A 27,381-nucleotide genomic window follows, 5' to 3' on the forward strand; every position below is an offset into this window, starting at 1 on the left:
ATTATTTTACCAGGTTTAAGTAAAAAAAAAAATAAAAAAAATAAAAAAAAAATTGTACAGTACTGTACAGACTGCTTATTTCTCTCAATTCAATGTACACCTTGCATAATGACTACTAGTACATAATGGGCTTGATTCACAAAGCAGTGCTAACCTACTTAGCATGTCTAAAGTCTTTAGACGTGTTAACCAGGGTGCTAAGTAGGTTAGCACCGGATTTCTCAATCAGATCGCGCGCAAAGTTTTGCGCGCAAAGTTTTCCGCGCGCTAAGTCCCATAGGCCTTAATGGGCACTTCGCGCGGAGCGGCCTGCGCTCTGTGCAGTGCGCGCGTAAAGTTTTAAGCGTGTAAAGTTTTACGCGCATAGAGTTTTGCACGCTAAAAGCTGGTTTAGACGTGCTAAGGGGGTTTTCACAGGCATGCTAACAGTTAGCACCGCTTTGTATATCAAGCCCAATGTATACCATTTATTCTGTATCAGTTCCTGCTTTGAGATTTGGCAGGTGTATGTAGAGTAAAAGGCTTTGCCTGGTTGGCAGTGCTCTGGGCTGTAACTGCATCCTACGCTCTTACTTTTACACATTGCCCAGCAGGGCAGACAGCCAATCAGATGATGTCCTATCATCTTTTTTTTCTATTAAGCCCTGCATGACACAAAAAATACATGATGTACCTGGACACCACGGCTGTCAGGATATGTTAAGTGCAATGACTTGCTTTTCACAAAAGACAGCACTTAGAGACTAGTGAGCAGATAGAAAGCGACAACTGTTCGAGATCTATGCTGAAAAAAGCCTCACATTAAAGAAGAGCGTATTCCTTTGTATTATACTCCACTTTCTCTCTTTTTTTATTTAAATTACTGATAGGGATGCTCATTCGGATTTCCTGGAATTGAAATTTCCACATTTCCTATCGTAAATCTGCATTTCTGAACTCGTAAATCTGATTTCTGTGGAAATACTGCATTACTGCAATTCGGCAATTTTAGTCCAGACACAGAACTCGTAAGCATTGGACCAATTTAGAGAATGCCGAGTCAACTCGAAAATATTTGACCAATCAGAGAATGCAAAAAAGTGTAAGAAAATTTGGACAAGCACCATATAAATATAAATAATAATACCATATAAATAATAATAAATAACTATTGTAGTCTGAAAAAAACTATTCTACAATGAGAGATAATTGGCTCAGAACCAGAGCAGAATGTGCTATAGGGTATAAATACACCATTTCAAAAACAAGAGGCCAGTACCCGATAAAGCAGAACCAATCCAAACTCAAATTATACACAAAATAATGTTCAATTTTATTATTTATACCACTAGTAGAGCTATAGACGTGCACATAATAATGCGTCTCCTGAAGGCTGAACAAACACTTGTAAACCCATAGGAAAGAGGCCCTCACTGGAGACCAGAGCTGGGACAAGGTCCTCCAGCACCCAAGGCTGAGACACCAAAGTGCGCCCCTCCATCCCTCCCACCACAGCCGTCACACACTTATTGCTATTAGACTAAGAGGGCCACAGGGCCCACAACCTCCCCAACACCTTAATATCTAGTTATCTGGCTTGCAGTCACTGCTATGTATCCCCTTTTCTTATTTCTTTCTGCTTCATACACAATTAGGAATGACAGCTGAATGAATTGACACTGCGCCCTGAGGCTGGAGCCTCTCTCGCCTCTGCCTCGGCCCGGCCCTGCTGGAGACAAACTAGTAACATATCACACCTTACATCCAGATATGATGCAAAAATAGTATAATTTATTGAGGACTTATCCAAAAAACATCAACAATTAAAAACAATTAAAACCACCTTCTTAAACAGATTGTTTAAGCTGTTCGTCTTCTAGATTATAGCACGATAATTGACCTAAAGAAGCGACTTGTGATCGCGAAACGTGCTGTCCTTAGTGCTAAATAAATTGATTTCTACTACTATTATGTGTATGAGTCTTCATACCAGGTAAGACGTACTACCCTTACCTTTGATTATTTGCCTTTGCACTATATGAAAAAAACAAGCTAATTTGCTGGAATCTCTAGGGATTTTAAATAAAACGCACAGAGGTAAAAAAGGCGGCCAGGCCCATAAAAAGTGCCACACTCAGTCTCAGTCCAACTTCAGGGACCTAGGTCCATTCAAAGAAAAGAACTTTCCAGCGATCTCTAGTGATGTGTACTGGAAATCAGAGGCTGAAAGTAGCAGAAGTTACCATGTCCCTAGTCAGAGATGCAGTAACACCCCGGCAGTGAACCCAGTCGCCATTGCTAAGCCCCATGCAGTCACTGCATTGCTCTGCAATGCCCGCTCTATAAACAATAAGACAGCCATTATTGCGGACCTTATTCAGACATGCGATTTTTCATGCATCACTGAAACCTGGATTGATGCCAATGCGGGCCCCACATTGGAAGCAACCATCCCATACAATTACTCAGTCCTAAGTGAGGGAAGACGAGACCGCAGAGGAGGGGGTGTAGCAATTTGTGGCAAAACAACTCTGCAGCTCAGGGCCCTGAATGTTGGCTCAACAAAGTCCTTTGAATGTATAGGTGCCCAGATCTCAGCTGGTAAAGGCTTCAAAATTTTAGTGGTTTATCGTCCCCCCGGAGATGCTGACCCTTTCCTACAGGAATTCCCAGAACTTCTGGCCATGCTGGCTCTGTCTTATCCGAGATGGATCATCCTTGGTGACTTCAACATCCGGGCTGATAACACTCAATCACAAGATGCAAATGAACTAATAAATCTCATGGGTGGACTAGGCTTCACACAAGTTGTAAAATCAGCTACCCACAGAGGAGGGCATACGCTAGACTTACTGTTCCACCTTGGAATGGACATTAGTAACATAACAGTAACCCCAGTGGTATGGTCAGACCATCACATAATAAAGTTTACTATTGAACATCACCCTATCAAGCAGCTCCCTAAAGAAACAATCAAAACCCGTCCCCTGAGTAAATTAACACCGGAGAGGATAACTGCCAACCTGGATTTTACAAATCTGCTCCACAGTCAAATGGACCCAAACTCTCTAGTAACCCAGTACAACAACACGATATATGAAACACTTGACAGTATTGCCCCATGGCGCACCAAATCAGCAACCAAAAAGCAGAAAGCTAATTGGTTTGACAAAACCATCATGGATCTAAAAAAGAAAGGGCGCAGACTAGAAAGACAGTGGCGTAAATCAGGGACTGGGGAGCACAAATCTAGCCTAGTTCAACACCTCAGACAATACCAACAAGCAATAACCAAGAAAAAATCAGACTTTATCTCACACAAAATATCTACAGCCAACAACAGAGCTGCTCAACTCTTCCACACAGTGGAATCACTCTGCAATCCTTCCTGCCTAAAAGCCCCAACCACATACTCCAGGGAAAGGTGTGAAGAATTCTCTGCCTTCTTCACAAACAAGGTGTCTACCATCCGTGCCAGCATTACACCAACAACATCAATTGACCACTGGACGTTGCATATGCCTACTACCGTACCACCATGGCAAGTCTTTGACACTCTGAGTGTAGAAGATTTTGGAATTCTCATTCAAAGTCTCCGCCCCACTACCTGCGACCTGGATCCTGGCCCAACTGGATCCTTAATGCAGTGCCCAGCGCTGTTCAGGCCAGCACTTTACAAAATCACTCAGTGCTCCTTGCAAAGTGGACTTTTCCCAGAAGAACTAAAGAAAGCAATCATAAAACCCCTCCTGAAGAAACCATCACTAGATCCTGATTCTGTAACCAACTACAGACCTGTGGCGAACTTACCATTCCTATCAAAAGTTATCGAGAAAGCAGTCGCCAACCAGCTAGAAGCCAGGCTTACAGATAACAACATCTTTGATACTTTTCAGTCAGGATTCAGGAAAAGGCACAGCACTGAAACAGCATTAGTCCGAGTAATGAATGATCTACTTACTGCAAGGGACAAGGGTGATTGCTCAATTCTGATTCTTCTCGACTTGTCAGCAGCATTTGATACTGTGGACCATGAAATACTAATCCAGCGACTGAAGAATTACTGTGGCCTAAGGGGTACTGTTCTTAGCTGGTTTCAGACCTTCCTATCTGGCAGGACACAGCAAGTATGTCTGGGCACACACTACTCTAATCCAGTGCCACTTGCCTATGGAGTTCCACAGGGTTCTGTACTATCACCATTACTCTTTGCAGTCTACATGCTCCCACTGGGCAAAATAATCCAGAACTATGGTTTAGGATACCATTGTTATGCAGATGACACACAACTGTATCTGTCCTTCAAGCCTGGCACCCAAGACCCATCAGCATCCATAAATGCGTGTCTAGTGGATTTACAAAATTGGATGAACACCAGCTGGCTGAGGCTGAACTCTGACAAAACAGAGGTGTTGGTGGTAGGTGGTCCACACATGATGGATAAAGTTCAAAACGCTCACCACCTCAAACTAGCAATTGGGGGAGATACTGTACAGTATAAAGACTCTGTGCGAAACCTTGGGGTGATCCTGGATGGAAATCTAAAACTCAGACAGCAGGTATCAGCTGTCGTCAAGTCTTCCTTCTTCCATCTAAGAAATATAGCGAAAATAAAACACCTAATCCCAGCTGAAGACCTACCTTCCCTGGTTCACGCATTTGTATCCTCCCGCCTAGACTACTGCAACGCCCTGTTAATCGGATCTACAGATAAGGTTCTGCGCCCCTTACAGCTAGTACAGAATGCTGCAGCCAGACTCCTAGCCAATGCCCCCCGCAGCTCACACATCACCCCAGTACTGCAAACTCTTCACTGGTTGCCAGTAAAATGGAGAATCAATTTTAAGATCTGCCTGCTGACATTCAAGGCTCTACACCACATGGGACCCAAATACATAGCGGATCTATTGGAACTTTATGCCCCTCCACGCATCCTCCGCTCTGCCAACAAGATGAAGCTGGTTATTCCCAGGATACACTTAACATTTGGTGCTCGGGCCTTTTCCTATGCAGCCCCTACTCTATGGAACTCACTTCCACAATCAGTACGAGAGGCTCCTTCTCTGGACAGCTTTAAAAAAAGGCTAAAAACTCACCTCTTTTCCCTAGCCTTTGAGACTGCATAATGCAGGGTCACAGCGCTTTGAGTCCCCAGGGAGAAAAGCGCTATATAAATATTATTGTTATTGTTATTGTTATGTGCTTTGAAACATAGGGGCGCCTCCCACAGTGTCTTATGCTAAACAGTACCTCACGATGTGGGGGTTACACCACAGTAGTAATATAGTGGTGATTTTTTTCCCTTTACCGGGAGCGACGACCAACAAGGCCGAGCGGAGACGGTACTTCTCCACATGATCTGATGGTGGTTGCCTTCAAAAGCAACCCAGAATTGTGAGTATATTTTCACTACGATAGACCAGGTTTCGCAACGATAATACACCATATCGGGCTCCCGGTGTCCTTGTGTTTTTTTTTATCTCTATTAGTAATAACCCCATAAGATATAGTAGGCAAAGAGCCCCTCCCCCCCCCCCCCCCCAGTTATTGTCCCCTAATATCCCTGGTGTGGCACCTGAAAATAAAAACAATCTACTCACCTGGCAGAAAATTCCTCTATCGGCCTCCAGCCTCACTCCCCGATCTTCATTGCAGCAGGACTGCTTCAAATTCCCTGCGTTATGCCAAGCACAGCAGGGCTACAGAAAAATGGCTGGAGTGCAGCATTGGATACACAAATAGACTCCAGTGCTGGGCTTTGGACGCCATTTTCCCATAGCCCTTCTGCCGACACAGACACTCTCACAGCCTGGTAGTGGTGAGCGAGCTGCAGTTTGCAGTAGGGGGTAGCTTTCACTATGGGCACCAGCACCACCAAAAAAACAATAACAATGTAAGCACTGAAAAAATGCACAGTAAAACTTCATGAGGATTGTCAGGAGTCTCACTTCACATTCCGCACTCCAAAAATGTACAGGAAATAGGTATAGGAGATAAGGCAGAAAATCAGTGTGTACGCCGCAAATCTACCAAAGCACAAATACTGCATCATTAGTTATGACCTTATGGTCATTCCTACCACTTACCACTGTCCAAAAACACTTATATATCTCTAAATTCCTTACCTTATGATACAGCCTGTCATGACTGCACTCTTCACATGTAAATTATCCCCCACAGGGCTTAGACACATTGCTGAAAAAAATGAACGTTGAGCCTCTCAAACATGCACCTAACTCCACTCAGATTCTGTTTCTTGTATAATTACATTATTACCCAGAAGCATTTATTTTGAATAAGCCACATTCACTACCAGCCAATCATTATTTCCAAGCCTGTGCTTAAAGCAGCCAATCACAATGCACAAATTCATGGATCCCAGTTTGAGTTCAAAGTGTCACAAGTATATCGCCATATCTGTACATGCTCAAAGTATACTAACAAATGCTGGGTTCTCCTATCTCTCAGGCCAGTGCGGCAGTGCGTGTTTTGGCATGTGCAGCAAAATACTCACAATCTAAATAAGTGTGTTCCATGCCCTAAGGTGGCCATACACCACAGAGGGCTCGATTCACAAAGCAATGAGAACTGTTATCACGCTGTGAAAAGTGCTTTGCGTGCAATTTCATGCAAAACTTTGCTTTCGTGTGTTAACGTTCCGCGTACGTGCAATAAATTCGCATTATCACGTGAACGCAAACATTAACGCGCAAAAATTAGCGTTATCGCGCGCATGTGATTTTTTTGTGTGTGATAACAGTTTTCAATCGAAATTTCGCGCGAAGCACTTTTCACAGCGTGATAACAGTTATCACTGCTTTGTGATTCAAGCCCTCTGTGGTGTATGGCCACCTTAGGGCAGGGAACACACTTATTTAGATTGTGCCTATTTTGCTGCCCGTGCCAAAACACGCCGCATTGGCCTGGGAGAATTTTTGCATGCGAAAATGCGCTACAACGCGCGCAAAGCACTTTCTTAGTTATCACAGCTTTGTGAATCAAGCCCAGAGAGCGCCTTGCAAAACGTTTGCTGTTTTCTTCCAGCCCAGAAAGCCACCACATGTTCACATTTCGGAATTACTAATAAATAAATAAATAAATAAAATAAATAAAAAATGAGTTCTCAGTTCTCACATAAGCACAGCCTTCCTATACAAGGGAGTGATTTCAATTTTCACATCCCAAGTCCTGAGGTTTCTTCTGGTGGAGATACCCAGAAGAACAGAGAATTTAAGAATTTGCATTGCTCATTAACACCTGACATCACTTTACTGAGTAGCTGGGAATAATCCATAGAGAAAAAATAATTGTTAGTGTTGCAGCTATAATTACTTGGCATTAGATGTACTGAATGGTGGCTAATAGCTTACCATATTTAATATAAAGTGCTACAGTATACAGTGCAGGTGTAAAGATGAGACTGGAAATATGTTACAGGAGTGGAGGTTATAGAAAGTGGAAAATGAATCAAAGAGACTCTATTATATGCCTTTTTTCACATGGCAATTTGCATTTGAATTTAAAACCAACGTAAATCACAGAGGCATCAATATAATAGATAAGTACTCCGGCACTCCGTTGCCCCAGGATAAAAAAAGCTTTATTGTGTTGGCTTACAAGTATATCAAACACCAATGGCTATCACAAGTCACTACCAGCATGACACGTCATAAGCACATACCCGTTCCGTTAAGAAGAATGGCTGTGGGTAAGTGTGGGAGCGGCGACCCGCCTAAAGTCTGTTTCGCTCTATTAGCAGTGTGGCCTCTGAAGACGCTAATAGAGAAAAACGGACGTTAGGAGGGCTGCAGCTCCCACACTGCTTGCAAGGAACGGGACCTCTCCCTTGTGTTTCCTGTTTCTGTGCATTTTATCAAATGAACATCAGTATTGGTGAGGTTATTCAAACTACACATCAATTGTGTGTCACTGGATGTCCTGATTGTATAGTATGTTAACCATCTCATGTATCTATGCTCTCCATTATTATATAATTTTTTCGGTTGTACAGGGCTACGGAAGATGTTAGCACTATATAAATATAATATTAATATGCAGACATACACAAAACACATTTTCTGGGATGTCATTTGTTAAAGGACCATAAAATTATCTCTATTTTCGAAATGTCATAATCTGAGAAAATACTGCATCTCCAACTGGACCCCACTTCAGCAACCACTGAGGTCTGAAAGTTTTTTAAAAAACAGTCACAGCAATCATTGGGGGCTGCCCAGGAATATCCATCAGGTTTTGATTGCTAAATAAAATAAAGATACTGAACATTTGTTTTGGGCAACATCTCCATTTTCACATCCTTTTTTGTACTGGTCTTGATAAATTGGTTCCAGTTGTTCCTGTCCCGGCCAATATTAATAAAGGTGGCCATACACTCGTTAGATTAGCAGCAGATAGATCATCAGATAGATTTCTGATCTATCTGATGTGTTTAGGAACATTTTTTACTAGAAACAGATTTCATACAGTTTATTAAAACATTTCCCTGTTAGACATGCAAATGTGTTTCATACATATAAACAGACTCAGGGGTTGGCCAACCCCTGAGTCTGTTTATATGTATGAAACACATTTGCATGTCTAACAGGGAAATGTTTTAATAAACTGTATTGTACACAAAGGTCAAGCCTGTATGGCAAAGTGTGAATAACGTAGTTTACCTGTACACAATTTCGGTAGTGAGAAATAGAAACAGATTTCCAATAGATTTCAGTTTGAAATCTTTTGAAAATCGATCTGATGGCATTTTTTTGCCATCAGATTTGCATTGGGGCCAATGCAAATTGATAAGCAATCTCTTCAGATCGATTTTGATTTTCCACCCTGGCCGATTGATTGAAACCGATCGAAATCGGCCGCAAATCGATCGCATCGGCAAACAATTTGCAATAGATCGATTTCGATTGATCGATCGGCCATTAATTGGCTGAGTGTATCGGCCCCTTAAGACTGCCATTTTTTTAGAAAGCTACACACCAGTACCAGCTATGTATGTATTATGATTATTAAATGTCCTGCCCAAATCTACATATAACAAAGTCCACAATAGTCAGTAGAGATGTCATTGAAGTGTACATTTGTGATAATTGAGAATTATGCTAATTATTATGATACAAAATTATGATAATTATGAAAATATATTGTAAAATGGATTAATGAAATCTTGCAGTGAAAACATTACTACAATTTCAAGCTTCATAGATTTGCAGTACCATTTGCATAACTCTGCAACATCTTAGAATTATTCACATATTTTAAAGGGATACTGTAGGGGGGTCGGGGGAAAATGAGCTGAACTTACCCGGGGCTTCTAATGGTCCCCCGCAGACATCCTGTGTTGGCGCAGCCACTCCCCAATGCTCCGGCCCCACCTCCGGTTCACTTCTGGAATTTCTGACTCTAAAGTCAGAAAACCACTGCGCCTGCGTTGCCGTGTCCTCGCTCCCGCTGATGTCACCAGGAGTGTACTGCGCAGACACAGACCATACTGGGCCTGCGCTGTGCGCTCTTGATGACATCAGCGGGATCGAGGACACGGCAACGCAGGCGCAGTGGTTTTCTGACTTTAAAGTCAGAAATTCCAGAAGTGAACCGGAGGCGGGGCCGGAGCATCGGTGAGTGTCTGCGCGGGCACAGGATGTCTGCGGGGGACCATTAGAAGCCCCGGGTAACTTCAACTCATTTTCCCCCGACCCCCCTACAGTATCCCTTTAAGTAGAAAGTTGGCACTGAGCCCGAACTTTTTACTAAACGCCTTTCTGTGGCACAGGAATATGGGGAAACAGAAATGCCCATAGATGTCCACCGTATAAATGTCAGTGGCAGTCTAAGGGTTAATTGTGCCAAGTGAAGTATATTTTAGGGTTTGCAGTCATTAACTACAGTGCCATCAAAAATTCCGGAAGAACCTAAAACTATACATTTGTTATAATAATTTAAAGTTAAACTAAAAACAAAAAGGAGGAGAGGAGAGGATGAAAAACATAAGCACCATTAGTAAAAAAGCAAGATTTCATTAGTTCCACAAATTACAGCAGATGCAACAACCTGCAAATTATTCTGGCATGCATGGAAATTTTGACTATACAGGTAGTCCCCGGTTAACGAACGAGATAGGGACTGTAGGCTCATTCTTAATCTGAATCTGTTCTTAAGTCAGTACATTGTGCCATCTCTGTCCCCTGTACCTCCTCTGTGCCTCCAGTGTCCCCCTCTGTGTCACCTTTGCACTTTGTACTTGTTTGTACAAGTTTTAAAGCCATTTTTTCTTTTCTTTTTTTTAAATCGATTTTTTCCAATTTGAATTTTTTTTTTTTGGACATGTTCCCATGGAAAAAAGAGAATCCATGCCATTCGTATCGGCGGGTCATTTGTAGGTCGGGCGTTCGTAAGTCAGGGACTACCTGTATATAATATTATCATCTGTTGTGTTTACATTGATCAGGTTACAGTAACTAGAAAACCTTGTCTGTATATCTGCCACACATACCTGACTCCAGAAGAAAGGATTCTTGCTCCATCCGGCTTGGACTTCTCTACAGAATGGAAGTTCCTCTGCACATTTTCTTCTCCATCTTCATGGTGTTCTGCTTCAATCTGAATGAGCGGTACTTCCATGGTTCCGAACGATGCACCTGACTGACGGAGAGATACAGATTTTCTCGCTAATAAGGTGTCCTGATTGTCTGTAGGCTTCTGTTGGCTTTGTGAAGAATGCTTATCGTTATTAAAGCTTTCCTTGTTTGTGCTTTCAAATAATTCTTCCTGGGAGGTGTTCATAGATTTACCACTTTGAACAATGTCCACCACCAGCTTATTAGCGTAACTGTCCACATTTGCTGCTGGGGCTTCATCTATGCTTTCAGTTCTGTCTACTATGATTTTATTTTTGCGCATTAATGCCTCAATAGAGCTGGACCAGGTCTCATGTATTAACACATCTGTTGCCTGGTCAGTCTGGCACCTTTGGTATAGACAAGAGTCTGACTTGCAGAGATTTGTAGAAGAAATGGCATTTACAGGCTGAATGTTCAGGAAATCTCTAGAGGAGCTCCTTGCAAACCCATCCAGCGAGTTTGCTTTTACTGGAGAATTTATAGATAACCGTGCACTGGAGGATCTGTTACAAGGCATGGAGGATTGGCGGAAGCAGAAGGGTGTGCGGGCAGATGGAGGCATTAAATTGCTTGTCCACTCTGCTGTTTTTCTGCTGGAATAATTGTCCTTACTTTCCTTGTCTATCTCCTTTAGCATGTACCGATAAAACTCTTCAGTGATGCTCTCTGTACTAGACTGTTTAGAAAGACATGCGGGTTTCACATTCAGGTGGCTATTTCTCCTGGAAAGCTGCTGCAATGCAGAATTCAGAATGCTACTTGCATTCTTCCCGGCATAATAGTCCAACAGCAGCTCAAACTCTCGTCCTTCATTTTCCATTTGATTGACCATAAACCTAGAAAATTCATCTGTGATGCTTTCACAGCTTGACTGTTTGGATACTGAACTAGTCCTGCTGAATGGCTGTCCCAGTGTATTCCCAAGGCCAAGTCTGTTGACAAGACTTTTGGCATCTAAATCTTCCTCCGGAATGCTTTCATAGCTGGCCGCTTTACCTCTATTCCATCGGTCACAGTGTAACCGGTTTCTTGACAAGTTTTGGCCTTGCCACAATGGATCTGATACAGATGCTTCTGTTAAGTTCATTATTTTTGAAGCCACTTCATTTGCAAAAGCCGTAACAGAATCTTGGGCGTCATCCAGGTTGATAGATTCATCTACCACTCGGTTCATTAGTCTTTCCTTAAGCTCTGGGTGTTCATCGGTCTTCTTCTTTATTTCACTGAGGCGTGGTGGCCTATGTCTTCTTACTACTGCTCCACCAGAGGAGGTCTCCTTTTTCCTTTTTACTGTTCTACAAGGAGGCAGCAAGCATTCACTTCCTTTTGCCCAGGCACAAAACCATGGCTGCTTTCCATTTGAGTTTTCCAGGCATATAGCGGCTATTTCAGTTGCCATAGACACAACAGTTTCTGCTAAGTCATCTGCAAAGTCAGTTATGCAGTAATTACTGACTGGATGTTTCAGAGGCAACCCAGCTTGAGAGGGCAGCAGAGCATGGCCACCAACCAAAGATGAACTCATGATAAATTCCTTGGAAATATTAGGTTCATAGTTCACATTCTCTTGACTTGCTGTTGTCAGTAGATCAATGGATCCCTTGTCTGGGTAATGTCTATAGTCCTCATCCGAATGAGTGCTGTCACTTGCCAAGAAAGCCTTATGTTGATCATGATGACGTTTATATCGTTCCCTTTTCAAGCACTGTTTAGCACATGAAGTTTTTACCTGTGGCTGGGTCACATTACTGTAACATGTCTTATTGATGTCCATCACTTCATTTTTAGGCTGATTCTGTGAAACGTCAACTTTTTGCTCTAAGCTAATACTTCGTAATGGAATGCTATCATTCCTTGGAACTGATGGCCTGTGAAATTTTGCCAAGTGAATTAAATCCTCATTTTGATGATCTACTTTCTCTATGCCAGCAGACCTTTGATGGGCAGGCTCTGTTGTTGAAGGTAAGTCCTCAGATTGCACAAGATCGCTCATTTTCTTACAGGTGAAATGCATGACGTTATACAGAAGCTCTGTGGTGGTTGTGACAAAATCACTTGAAGAAGAGGATGGCTGTTGACTATTGGCACTCTGCAGGCTTTCAATGGCCATATCGGCTGAATGTCTCAGTATTGTATCCGATAAGTTATGAGCCAGATCATCATTAACAACATTACCCACATGGACACATTTGGAAGAACTAACACTGCTTAAGATTTTGTTATTCATAGACTCAAGAAACTCTCCCACATTCCTGTACTTACTAGGATTGGTTAACAATACAGCTGCTTCTTTAAGAAGAACCTTTGCAATGTTGTCCTTGAATTTCTCCATACTTGTCCCTAATGCAATGCTACAGTGTAAAGCCACAGCTGTTGAAGCATCAGCTGCAACCAGCAGCCCACTTGAAGTAGTGGGGTAGTAGGTTTGCTTCTGGTCCCCCAGTCCACAAACAGCTACTGCACTAGCCACTCGGGTAAGTCCACTCAGCGCAGAGGGCAATGAATAATCAGTCCCTAGTGGAGCACTTGGAAAACCTACTATACTAGTCTCAGAAAGGTCTTTCCCTTTGGAATCCCCATTTTCTGACTGGTTCACTTTACTTTGCTCTGAAGATTGAGGACTGGAGATTGTACTTATTACTGATGCTGCACATGCTAAAGCTACTTCTAAAGTACTCTGCGTAGAGCCAGAAGAGCCATCTTCGTCTGTCCAATGGTCATATGCATTTGTAGTGTTCTCTTGCTCAGACCATGAAGATTCATCCACCCATTCAGTTTGGCCATCACAACTATCTGGACTCTGAACTATAACAATTTTTGGAAGATCATTCCAAGATCGGGATGCTGCAGAAGAACCTTCTTTGTTGACGACATCAGAAAGTAAAGAGTCTCCAGCTGATATACTGACGGCTGCTTCCTTGGTAAAAGCACCGTCAGACTGTGACAATCTTATGAATGCGTCCTGCAGCACACACTCTGCCAAATTTGTTGCATACTGTCCTGTGGTTGCAGGGTCTTCAAAAGAGTCTGTGCAGTGGTCAGCCTCACCAGTTGTTTGGTACTTTCTCTCAGTTGTCCCATCCAAGCTAGTGCCCAAGAGAGAGGGTCTCCTTCCTTCACATCTCCTCCCTGAGTCCACTCCATGCACAAAATTAACAAGGTGTTCCTCTCTCCTGAGATTTGCTCTTCCATTCTTTTTGTTTAGTGGATTTTCTGGTGCTTTTCTTTTGCCTCTTTTAAGCTCTTCAGGAGGCTCTGAAATTAAAGGGTGAAAAAAGTGGGTCAGAACTAGTTTAAGTTGCATAGTTTTTCTGTGAAGATTTTACAGTACAAGAGTAAAAGTTCTCAAGGCACACACGGTACAGAAATACAAGCATGACCACAGTAGGATGGAAAAATCCACTGTTCATTCGGATTCACGTCTTCTGAGCAAGTTACAGATGCAGAGATGCTTCAAAGTCTAATGGGGTTTGATTTTAGCATTTGATCTTGTATTGCTGAGAAATATAAGTCAAGTCTCATCAATAATATAAAACACTGAAGGAAGGTTGAGATTTATTTTATGGAAAGCAAATAAGACTTCTTGAAAGATGACAGGAATAAATATTTTTTTATACCGTCTGACTCTGCGGATCACCTTAGGTCATAGTGCACTGAATTCAGAGACTATTTCTTATAACTAAACTAAAATGTTCTATTTTGCGATTTAGTGTCTCAGCAGAAATAAAAAAAAATATGTTACTTTATAAACCTGCCACTTGATTGCATTTCTTAGGGCTATGTTTTACACTCTTCATGGAAATGTGCCTGGAGCTTTCTTTTATATGCACTAGTCATTTGCATAGCACACAGAGCTTCATACATGCAAGTGAAAGAGAGAATAGGGTTGATTCACCAAGCTTATTTTTCATCTTAACTGCAAGAAGAGCTAATACATAAGGAGATAATTCAAGAGATACCAAGATAAGGATAAATATAACATGAGTTAAAGGGGCACTTTGGCAAAAAATTGTAAAATGTAATATATGTGCAAAGAAATGCAAATAACAAGTATGTTTTTTTCCAGAGTAAAATGAGCCATAAATTACTTTTCTCCTATGTTGCTGTCACTCACAGTAGGTAGTAGAAATCTGACAGAAGCGACAGGTTTTGGATTAGTCCATCTCTTCATGGACAATTCTCAGGGATATATTTATTTTCAAAAGCACTCAGTGAATGGCATTTGCTCTGTCCAACTGCCAAAAAACTGTGTAGCGACCAGGGAAGCTGGCCAGCATCATTGTTTAACTTCTTTTTAGGGAATATCTTTATAAAAAATAAAAGTCTTGCTGAGAATCGCCTATGAAGAGAAGGACTAGTCCAAAACCTGTCACTTAGTCAGTTAAAAAGCAGACTTGAACTCAGAACTTCCTCTCTGCTCTAAAACATACCGTATATACTCGCATATAAGCCGACCCGCATATAAGCCGACCCCCAACTTTTACCTGAAAAAACAGGGGAAAATGATTGACCCCCATATGAGCCGGGGGTAGGAAATGCTGGCCGCCTTATTCCCCTAGTGTGTCCCAGTATAGCTAGTAAAGTGCCCAGTATGGGTAGGTAGTGCCCCAGTATAGCTAGTATAGTGCCCAGTATAGCTAGTATAGTGCTCACTTTAGCTAGTATAGTGCTCAGTATAGCTAGTATAGTGCCCCAGTTTAGCTAGTATAGTGCTCAGTATAGCTAGTATAGTGCTCAGTATAGCTAGTATAGTGCCCCAGTTTAGCTAGTATAGTGCTCAGTATAGCTAGTATAGTGCCCCAGTTTAGCTAGTATAGTGCTCAGTATAGCTAGTATAGTGCCCCAGTTTAGCTAGTATAGTGCTCAGTATAGCTAGTATAGTGCCCCAGTTTAGCTAGTATAGTGCTCAGTATAGCTAGTATAGTGCCCCAGTTTAGCTAGTATAGTGCTCAGTATAGCTAGTAAAGTGCTCAGTATAGCTAGTATAGTGCTCAGTATAGCTAGTATAGTGCCCAGTATAGCTAGTATAGTGCCCCAGTTTAGCTAGTATAGTGCTCAGTATAGCTAGTATAGTGTTCAGTATAGCTAGTATAGTGCCCCAGTTTAGCTAGTATAGTGCTCAGTATAGCTAGTATAGTGCCCAGTGTAGTGCCCTGCCCCGCACGCTCCCTCCCTCCCTCCCTCCCTCCGCGGCCGCTGCTGCTGCTATTACCTGCTTTAGGCAGCGGCCGCTTCCTAATCCGGGTTCCCCTCTTCATCTTGCGGACTCCGTAAGTGTATCACAGCAGCGCGCCCGGCGCTGCTGCAGTGACGATGCAGGGGCCAGGAAAGAGCGGTTCCCCTGGTAACGGCGATGCACCGTTACCAGGGGAACCACTCTTTCCTGCCCCCTGCATCGTCACAGCAGCAGCGCCGGGCGTGCTGCTGTAATACAGTTACGGAGTCCGCAGGATGAAGAGGGGAACCCGGATTAGGAAGCGGCCGCTGAAGCAGGTAATTTAGCAGCAGCGGCGGCCGCGGAGGGAGGGGGCGAGCGAGCGGGCGGGCGAGCGAGCGGGCGGGCGGGGGGCGCAGACCACCACCCACGACTCGCATACAAGCCGACCCCCCAACTTTTGGCCCCCTTTTTGGGGGTCAACAATTCGGCTTGTATGCGAGTATATACGGTACACAAACAGCATAACCTTTAAAGAAATCTTCAGTGTCCACTTCCTGCTTTCACGGAAAACAGACATAGGGCTCGATTCACTAAAGCGTGCTAACACTTACCATTGTCGAAACGTCGCATTGCATTGTTTGCATTTTTCTGCTGTGATGATTTGACAACAAAAGAGCATGAATAATACTCTGGATGGTGCCGGCTGACTTCCTTCTACTTCTACTAACACTTAGCACAACAGTGATAAGCCGCTTTGCACATGATATCATGTGCTAAGTATCATTAGCACGTGCCAAGTATCATTATCATGTGCCAAGTATCATTATCACGTGCCAAGTATCATTATCACGTGCCAAGTATCATTATCACGTGAAGTCACTGCAGATCACGGGAACGGAATGTAGATCATGAATTATTACTGTATACAGTACATAAAGCGACACGTGTTAAACTTTGCGCGCGCCGTATTACATTGACTCACATGTTAATGTAAGCACCATTGTTGATTTAATTACCAAACTCTATCTTCTGATCGTGCGAAGTGCCGTCGTTTTCAATGGCAAAGTTTAACACGCGTCGCTATATGTACTGTATACAGTAACAATTCATGATCTACATTCCGTTCGCGTGATCTGCACTGACTTCACGTGATAATGATACTTAGCACGTGATAATGATACTTAGCACGTGATAATGATACTTAGCACGTGATAATGATACTTAGCACGTGATAATGATACGTAGCATGTGATAATGATACGTAGCACGTGATAATGATACTTAGCACGTGATAATGATACGTAGCACGTGATAATGATACTTAGCACGTGATAATGATACGTAGCATGTGATAATGATACTTAGCACGTGATAATGCTACATAGCATGTGATAATGATACTTAGCACGTGATAATGATATGTAGCATGTGATAATGATACTTAGCACGTGATAATGATACTTAGCACGTGATAATGATACTCAGCATGTGATAATGATACTTAGCACGTGCAAAGCCTTTACACGTGATAACTGAGTTATCACGCTTTAGTGAATCGAGCCCATAATGTTAACATCCTGTGTTTACCAATTAACTCTATGCCGTGGCAGAGGAGATTCCTGAGATGACACAGCTGAGAGAAATTACAACTTATGATTAGTCACAGATGAAGGGAAATTAGACAGGCTACAGGTTGCATTTCTCTCTGTTTTCCTTCTGTCCACTCTAAGAAATTGTTAATAAATAAGGTGAGGTAATTCAATAGAAAAGCTTTCTGAATCAGCCCCATAAAGCCTTATGCACAAAGCAGTATGTTTAGTTTAAGCGTTTAGTACCGGTAAAATTGCAGCGTGCAACAATTTTATCCCTGCTTCGTACCTCAGACCTGATATGCAGTGCAGTGGCGTAGCTAAGAAGCTGTGGGCCCTGATGCAAGTTTTACAATGGGGCCCCCCAAGCACTCTATACATAACCATTGATACGGTGCACCAAAACCTGCCAATGGCAACTACAGTGTCAGAGGTGCAAGAAGGGGATGGGGAACAGTTTGATAATGATTACCATTATTCAAAGTATCTATAGAAGTGATTATTATCAGCACAGGACCAATAGGGAGCTAATACTATGGTTGAGGGAGGGCCCCTCGGGCCTCTCTGGCCCAAGGGCCCTGATGCGGTCGCAACCTCTGCACCCCTATTGCTACGCCCCTAATGCTGTGTGTTCATGTTCCTTCCCCAAGACTTGCTCCAAGACTTTAATTCAATACTATGCTGTTCTTACAACTCTAAAACTAGGTGGCCACGCAAACACGCACACTTCAAACAAAACATTTGATTTTCTCCTTTTTTCATAGAAATGATTGTACAGGAAAATAGTGGGAGGTTTTTTTGTTTACTTGAGAAACTTTAATTTTTTAAATTACTGGACTAATTTTTTTTAAATGTCTACTGTGATTGCATAAACAAATACAAATTCCTTTGCTTGTGTATCAGACTATAGTGAAGGTAGCTGCTGATTAGTCAATTAGAGCTTGCTTTATAACAGTCACAAGCAGCGCCCACAGCAAGAACTTTCTAACAGGTCCATGGCTTCCTAGATTTCTACAAGGAGTACATGGATTCCTATCAAATATAAAAAAGTAAACAATAACCAAAAGGGACATACCTAGAAAACATCCATAAAACATTCTCATTAAAAGAAACTTGACAATTGTTCCACATCATTGAGTCTTTTTCCATACTTTTTCCTCCCACTTACATCCCTTTACGCTCATTATAAAATGTGACTCACTCCCAGTTTATCGTAGTAAATTGCATTAGTCTGCTCTTGTGCCCTCCCAGCACTGCTTGAGCTAATCATGTGACTGGCTTCAAATTGATGACCTCATCAACAGGGAAGGAGTCTGCTGAGCACCTGAATTAAGCAGTTCTGCCTACAAATCATCCATCAACTTTATTAGCAAAACCAACACAACAGTCAAAAATAAAAACAAAAGGACATATCTGTCATTTTTGATGACAGAATCCCTTAGAATACTTTCAACATACTTTACTGTCCTCCCGTTTTTTATCTCTGCTGTACTTGCTCAGCCACAACAGGACTATCACTATAGGCTTGATTCACTAAAGCGTGCTAAGTGTTAGCACGTCAGTAAAAAGGCCCTTAGCCCGTGCAAAGTGCCTTTGCACGTGCTAATATGTGCGTTCGCAATGTCGCAACGTCCGCGTGCAAAATAGCCTGATAAGCATACTTTGCATGCGGATGGTGCGACGTTTCGCACGCACCGGTGCGACATTTCGCACGTACCAAATAGCGCGCGATCAGTAACAGCTTTGACAGTGCAAACTACTTAGCACCCTAGTTTGCACGTGCAAAGCTTTTAGGCGTGCTAATTGTGCACACTTTAGTGAATCAAGCCCTATGTATTTATAATTCCCAAATGTTTTTATTATCCATGAATTATGTCATTATTTACCTAATGTACTGCAATGGATTACCACTATTAACCATCATCATCACAGGGCTTTTCCCCACTGAACTGTTGTGTGCTTTGGGCAACCTGGCAGTGATGTCATGCAATATGCAGCTGCCTTCAGCACCTTAGGGCTGGTTCAAATTGGAAACGCTTTTTTATGAACCAGTGGTTTTGAAAAGGTCTTGCTAATATAATGCTAGGTGTGTGTTTTCATTTGAGTGTTGTGATAAAAAAAAAAAATCACATATAGTATTGCATTAGCAAGAGCTTTTCAGATCACTGGCAGTGTCAGCCAGCTCTTAGGTCTGAGACCAGTATAGTAGCTTTGAAGAGATCTGAAATGGGATAGAGGGTTACTAGCAATAGAAAAGATTTGCAACACTGGAAAGGCCAAATAAATGTTGCCAGTTGTACTGTACTATCAGAAGGACACCACAATACCCACAGTAAAAAGGAGTGCATCTATAGAGATACGCAAATAGGGCAAAGACTGAGGTAGGGAGTGTTTGTGTGGAATAAGGTATGACAATAGATCAGCTTACATCTATGTCACAATGAGGCTTCTTGTCTCTGCCCTCAAATATCTAACCAGACTGCAGAATGTCTTTCACATAAACACTAGTATCTATATGGTGAATATCATGGATGCTATGAAGCACTGCCCCCAGGTCTTTAGAGCAAGAGGCACCCATGTCATGTTCCATACCTGCACCCATCTAGGTACACCTCTGGGTACTTGAATGCCTGAGTAGGAAGAATCACACATCATAAGGGCTGTGACTCACTAGATGTGCTTTGGCAGGGCTTGAAGATTTCCAGAAATCGGCAAAGCACTATTCCAGTGGATTCTATAGAGGTGATCCAGAGTGATTGCAAAACGTTGCTTGCAGCATTTTGGATGCTATCAGTGGCTATAGTAACCAAATTGCAATTGCTCCAGGAAATCTTGGCACTTCCGTGATTTAGAAAAACGTGGGTGCTTTGCAAGAAAGCAAAGCGCTCATAGTGGTTCCCGGCCCTAAGCCTTGGATTAGTTTCTTTTCTACATGAATGTTTCACAGGTTCTGGCCAGTATATTTGAGATGTTATCTGGAGATTTCCAACCCCTGTATATGTATTTTCTACCACAACCAGTAAGAACATCTCCTACCGGTCCTGGCACATGCATTGTAAGGCATACATTTGAAAAAGGCGCCTTTTTAACCTCCCTGGCAGCATGATTATTTCCGGATTTTAGAGTATTTTCCGAAAGTTTCAGACCCTAAAACCAGGAAAAAATGTATGCTGCCAGAATGACTGCAGCAGCCCCAGCACTTACTCTTCTCCCTCGGCTCCAGCACTGCAATTTTCCCTCCGTTCTCCGGGTGGCTCTGTATCTCTGTAGTGAGATCACTGAAGGCGATCTAACCAGAGTGATTAAGAGCCTCGTGGAGAGGAAGTAGAATGGCTGCCTGCGTCTGGATCCCCCAGGAGGTTAGTAAAAACACCCGCTGCACTCCATTGCTCTGAACTGAGCTTCTGGCCACTAGCCCCACCTTTAAAATGCTACCTGATTAGAAAGGCACCCACTATGACAGCAGGCCCTGGGACAGCCCACTTTGTGGACTGCAGCTACAACTACCGGGGGCAAGCGACCACTATTTGCAGTCACAGTTCAAATAACGGGTGTCTCCAGGACCTGCTATTGTAGTGGGCACCCTTTTAAAAAGAAGGCCGCGTGGGCCCTTTTTAACTGCACGGATTGTAAGAGCCTCTGTGGATCTTTAGAACTTCTTCTGTGAAGACACCACTAAGGACAATAAAGGTTTTGGCATCTCCACTATTCATCCTAACATATAGAAAATTCCGTTTTCAGTTTAAAATTGGACATGCGAAACATTTGTGTTATCGCGCGAACGCAAATTTTTGTGTGTGATAACAGTTTTCACGCTAACTTTTGCGTGAACCACCTATCACAGCGTGATAACAGTTATCACTGCTTTGTGAATCAAGCCCATGGTCTTCTTTGAGAATTTTAAAAGTTTTAAAGTAGTCTGGGATCACAAGAATTATGTTGGAGCCACTCACCTCCTTTGCAGCTTTCCCCGTCACTGTCTTCTTCTAGCTGTTCAGAGGCAGTAAGGAAATCCTCCTCTATGGAGGACACAGAACAGTTGGTGTCATCTTCAACTCTCACAGGGGATGTGCCAGTCTGCAAGTTGTGCTCTTGGGCTAGCTCCAGACCCAGCAGAAACTTGTTTAACTCCAAGATGATATCATTTGCAGAGGTCCTCTCTGGTAATCCACTTCTTTGCAGCAGACAGACCTCATCTGGCCACAACATCTGTAATATAGTACATGGAGTCTGTGTGACATTTGACAGGCATGTTCAAATGAACAGTTTATGAATGCACACTCCAACCTTTCTTCAGGCCATTCATATTTTAGGTAGTGCACCCATTTCTTTTACTACATGCTCAACAATGTGTGATTGCTAAATTAGCCCAGGCATAGCCATGCTCATGAGTGCACCTGTTTCCTGAGCACTACCAATCCTTCTGTCCTAATATCTAGTGCTGTGCCACTATAATGCTTTTATAATGCTCAATGCAGGGAAATGTGGAGGCGGTCCACTTACCAGACTTGCATAACTGGCTACCTGTTCTGTCCTGTCTTGTGTCCATCTCACTTTGATTTTGCATTGTGTGTGATGCCACTCAAAGTGCGGAGATAAAGATAGGAAGATGAGACAGGTGATGATTTGACAGAACCTGCTAATGGAGCACAGCAAGTGTTTAACTTCTCGATATTTCCCTACCAATCCCTGCATTAATATGGGGATATGAGGAGTGAGACTATCCTTGATTTGAAGAGGGCACTATAACTACATGTAATATACTGAGGGCATTATAGCCGCCCACGCTCAAACTAATGGATGGCATTCTGGTTTCACTTGATATGGAGAATACTACAGCTACACTTCATGTGTGCGGGAAATTATAGCTATGCTAGATATAGTGGGGGGCATTATGGCTATAGTAGATATCATGAGGGGCATTTAGTCTATACTTCATATCCTGGGGGGCATTATAGATTCACTTCATATCCTGGAGGGCATTAGGCCTTCACTTCATATATTGGAGGGCATTAGGGCTTCACTTCATATATTGGAGGGCATTAGGGCTTCACTTCATAAACTGGTGGGCATTATGGCTATACTTCTTATACTGGTGGGCATTATGGTTACATTTCATATACTGGTGGGCATTATGGCTATACTTCTTATACTGGTGGGCATTATGGTTACATTTCATATACTGGTGGGCATTATGGCTACATTTCATAAAATGGGGGCATTACGACTACATTTCATAAAATGGGTTCATTATGGCTACACTTGATGATATACTGGGGTACATTATGGCTACACTTAATATACTGGTAATATGGTAATTGGTAATATGGCTAAACTTGATATACCGGTTGGCATACTAGTGGGCATTATGGTTACACATGATATACTGGAGAATATTCTGGTTTTGACGAATATACTGGAGGGCATTATGGCTGCACTTGATATACTGGTTGGCATACTGGTGGGTATTATGGTTACACTTATATACTGGAGAATATTCTGGTTTTGCCTGAAATACTGGAGGAATTATGACTAAATGTGATATTGGCTGCACATCCTGATTCCTGAAACTTTTATCCACTTTCTTATACCAACTGATAATGGATGTTACAGTTTAGGCTTGTGTATTTTACATAACATGCATAATAAGAAAACAAAAAGTAAGGTTCAGTGCACACCAAAACCGCTAGCAGATCCACAAAACGCTAGCGGTTTTTGGTACGGATTGCAGAGATTTGGCCCAGTGCACACCAAGCGGATTTGGATGAGATCCGCTGGCCGCATCCGCCTGTAAATCCGCTTGGCTATTGTATTTCAATGGGCTGGTGCACACCTGCGGTTTGAGTTTTTTAGCAAGCCACAAACGTGCAGCAGGAGTCACGTTTGCGGTTTGCTACAAACCTCAAACCGCCGGTGTGCACCAGCCCAGTGAAATACAATAGCCAAGCGGATTTACAGGCGGATGCGGCCGGTGGATCGCATTCAAATCCGCTCGGTGTGCACTGGGCCTGAAAAAGTGTTTCTTTATCTCCTACTTGGTTATGAAGAAAATGCTCATTTTTATGATAAGTGTTGAAAATTGCTGTAGTTTTCCCTAATGTCTATCTGTATACTCTTCTTGCATTAGCAGTGTGATCGTTCCGTTGTAAACCCTCTGGAGATGAGAATGCAATGCCTGATGTTATAGGTAGATGAATAGCTGTGGAGTGCTATGTGTCAGTGTTCAGTGAAATCTATTTAGGGAATTCACTTTTGTGGGATGTGATGGCTCAGGAGCACAGTAGGGCGAATAAGTGGGCCTTAATGGTCCGTTTCTGAAAATAAAAATAATATAAATAATGCCGGGTAATGATGGGAAATTACAGTGTGAAAAAATAGATTCTGTTGGAATGGAACTAGAGAAATTACTGGATCTGACTGACATGTTTGCAGCAGATAAAAATATAACTGTGAAGTGCTGCAGACACGGCAGTCTTACAGGCCGGGATCTGTACACACACTGCTGACAAGTGGGGTCCTGGATTCATCTATTCAATCAAATTGGAAGAAGGAAAAAAAAAATCACCAAAAACCGTGATTCAAGACTGACAACACTTTCACCATAAGAGTCCCACCTCGCAAAGTAGATTAAATCACATTGGGGTGCATTCTAAAAAGTACAGAAAAGATCTCTGGAAACATACATGCTACTTAGGTAACATGGGTCAAGCTAATTGCACGATACCTGTCTGCGTTCCCTGCACACAGAAACTACACGCCAGGGTTTCTGAGTGCATGGGAATTGGCATGTTGTCCTGATGTCAGCAATATGTACAGAACAGAGACTATTGACAACCCTTAAACCTGTCCTGAGGAGTTTGTGTATGTGTTATGGCGAGAACCAAAGGTCAGGCCACTTCGGTATCTGGCCTGCTGGTGTCAGCAGTGGCCAGCTGCTGTGGTCAATACAGCAAACATTTGAACATAATTGACTTTGGACAGCCGAAATGTGACCTGACCTGCCAAGTCCAGAAAAATTAGTAAAGTCCTGCAGCAGTGGTGGTGTCTGCCCATCTGCAGCCTCCTCTCCACGCTGCAACCCGACTTCTGCTTCACGTGTTCTCTCACAGCAATGGGGAAATAGACAGGAATAGACGGGGCGTCCCCTCCAGCTTCTTACTGCAGCCCTGTGTGTTACTGGCATTCATTGCCCTATGAACGGCTTCATAAGGCAAGGAATACCGGCAACACACAGAGCTGCAAGGAGAGCAGGAGAGGTCACTCGCAGGCTTGCTGTTGGGAGGGGCTGCCCCGTCTATTTCCCTATCACTGTGACAGGACACGGCGCCGGCGAGCAGTCACAGCAGCATGGAGAGATTAGAGGAGCCTGGAGACATGCAGACACCACCGCATGTTACTGATTTTCTGGACTTGGCCGGCCAGCTCTGGTCAGATAGCGCTCAGGCGGACCAAAGTCCGAAATTGGACGCATAAGTTAGCACTTCGGGTATTGGCTGGCCAGATCCCAGAGTGGCCAACTTCAGGATCCATCCATAACATAAACATGAAGAAGAGTTCAAACTAACAGGGCACAGATAAATGTTTATCTCAATTGCTGTTTATTCAATTATTTTTTGAATTTTTTTAAGCAATGTGTATATATTCATAACACTTTTCAGATAAAGACTACCACTCCGTGATCCATGCTTTTAGTGTAATTCATTGCGGATTTTGGTCCCCGCTTAAATATACAAATATGGCAGATGAATGAATAAGATTTTCTAGTGTGTCACAACTATTACTAAGGGGTTGATTCATGAATCGTTTCCTTTGAATTATCTCAGCTAACTTATTTTGAGTCAGTTGAGTCAGATAAGGGCCCTGATTCACAAAGCGCCACTAACATGGATAAGGGCTGGTTCAGACGGACGTTTGGAGGCGTCGCGTTCGTTGGCGTTGCGTTCGTGATGCGTTCAGGCTTTCAGCAGCGTTCGCATTGCGTTCGGATGCGGTCGCGTTTTTTCTTCCCCTAGAGGGACATTACCCGTCGCGGTTAACCGCCCCTGGAAGCAACATGTAGCTTCCAGGGGCTCCTTGAACGCCAGTGAAAATCGGGACCCGAACGCCGCGTTTGTGCAAATGCGCGTAAAAGCTTGGTACAAACGCTCCCATTCACTTGAATGGGAGCTTTTAACGCCAAGCCCCGAACGCTGGCAGTAAACGCTCTGCAAACGTCCGTCTGAACCAGCCCTTACACACTACTGGCATTTTTGCAAGCCATTCCTTTCCTGTCCATGCCTAGATCACTGATCTTGCAGAGAGAAGGGGGGGGAGCAGGTTCTTAAAGTGGACCTGAACTCAGAACGTCCTCTCTGCTCTTAGGCCTCGTTCACATTGCGTTTCGATCACGTTGGACGTTTTATGAAGTGATTTGTTTCCCCTTCCTGCCGATTTCTGTTCATTGGATGTTTTAGGTAAGCATTTTTGCAGAGCAATTCCGTTTTTTCACTTCCTGACTTCAGTCAGGAAGTGAACTCGTTGATCCGGTAAAGAATAAATACAATGGGCTTGATTCACTAACACAAATAGCATGCCTTATCAAAGTTAGCACGCCTTATCAAAGTTAACACGCCTTACCAGAGTAGCATAGCAAGCGATACGAATCCGCAGGGGCTCAGGGCAGGACGAGTGGAGCTCTCGTTATTGCCAATTAGCAGGCATAAGTTCGCTATGCTACTCTGATAAGGCATGTCAACATTGATAAGGCATGTCAACTTTGTTAAGGCGTGCTATTTGCTTTAGTGAATCAAGCCCAATGTATTTATTTTTTAAAATGCGAACGCAATCGCTGCACAAAGCGATTTTGTGAGCATTTTGCGTTTTTCCTATACCTTCCATTGTAGCAAAATCGCCCTGAATATAGTCCATGCAGCGCTTCTCTGAGCAGAAAGAAGACGGATCGCCCTTATCTGAACTAGTGCATAGGATAGCATAGTGTAAGCTCTTTTAGGGCGATTTTGAAAAATCGGAGGCGCTAAAAAAAAAAATCCAAAATCGCCTCCAGTGTGAACGAGCCCTAAAAGCAGCATAATAACCTTTAAACAAACAAAAAAATTCTTTGTTACATGATACAAATCCTAAAATAAATCTACACTGTTTCTACTTCCTGATTCATGGAAGCAGACATAGGGCTTGATTCACAAAAGGGTGCTAACTTAGTTAGCACGCCTACAAGCCCCTTAGCATGCCTAAAGCCCTTTAGGGCGTGTAAAGTTTTGTGCGCTAGGTCAGCACGCGCAAAGTTTAAGCGCTGCACGGTGCTCGCGAACCTTCGCATCGGGTGTGATTATAACGTCACACTAAGCGCGCCTAAAACGTTGCACCAGGTGTGCCCGAAACATTGCACCATGCGATGTTTCGGGCACACCCGGTGCAACGTTTTAGGCACACTTAGTTCGACGCTATAGTCGCAGCCGCACCGCGCAGCACTAAGTTTGCGCGCGATTCACAAAAGCTTTGTGCGTGCTAACTACTTAGCACCCTAGTTAGCACGCCCAAAGCTTTTGGACGTGCTAACTGAGTTAGCATCTTTTTGGGAATCGAGCCCATATTGTTAATATCCTGGGCTTTCAAATGAGCTTATCTGCCATCTCTGCCGTGACAGTCATGTGACGCAGGGGAGAGATCAAATTAGAATGTGTGATTAGTCACAAATGAGGGGGAGTTAGACAAGCTAAACTCTCTAAATACATACATGGTGCATTCCTCTACGTTTGCTTTCTGCCCTGTGCAAGAGTTCAGGTCCACTTTAACCACTTGAGGACCCACCCTTTACCCCCCCTTAAGGACCAGCGCTGTTTTAGCTGATCTGTGCTGGGTGGGCTCTGCAGCCCCCAGCACAGATCAGCGTGCAGGCAGAGCGACCAGATCGCCCCCCTTTTTCCCCCACTAGGGGGATGATGTGCGGGGGGGTCTGATCGCTCCTGCCTGCCGGGTGTTGCGGGGGGGGGCACCTCAAAGCCCCCCTCCGCGGCGAAATCCT

General features: G+C 43.2%; 1 protein-coding gene across 6 annotated transcripts in view; it reads right to left on the reverse strand.

Annotated features, from left to right (window-relative positions):
• SPHKAP (SPHK1 interactor, AKAP domain containing) overlaps positions 1-27,381 on the reverse strand; it is a 329,639-nt gene that overhangs the window by 25,716 nt on the left and 276,542 nt on the right. For all 6 annotated transcript variants that reach the window (XM_068280530.1, XM_068280531.1, XM_068280532.1 and 3 more), the window contains 2 exons: positions 21,314-21,569; positions 10,487-13,868 (listed from right to left, as the gene is read on the reverse strand). In XM_068280530.1, coding sequence (XP_068136631.1) covers positions 10,487-13,868; positions 21,314-21,569 — 3,638 coding nt within the window. The remainder of the gene's footprint in view (positions 1-10,486; positions 13,869-21,313; positions 21,570-27,381) is intronic.

The sequence above is a fragment of the Hyperolius riggenbachi genome, chromosome 4 (genome assembly GCF_040937935.1).
Source record: "Hyperolius riggenbachi isolate aHypRig1 chromosome 4, aHypRig1.pri, whole genome shotgun sequence".
NCBI lineage: Eukaryota > Metazoa > Chordata > Amphibia > Anura > Hyperoliidae > Hyperolius > Hyperolius riggenbachi.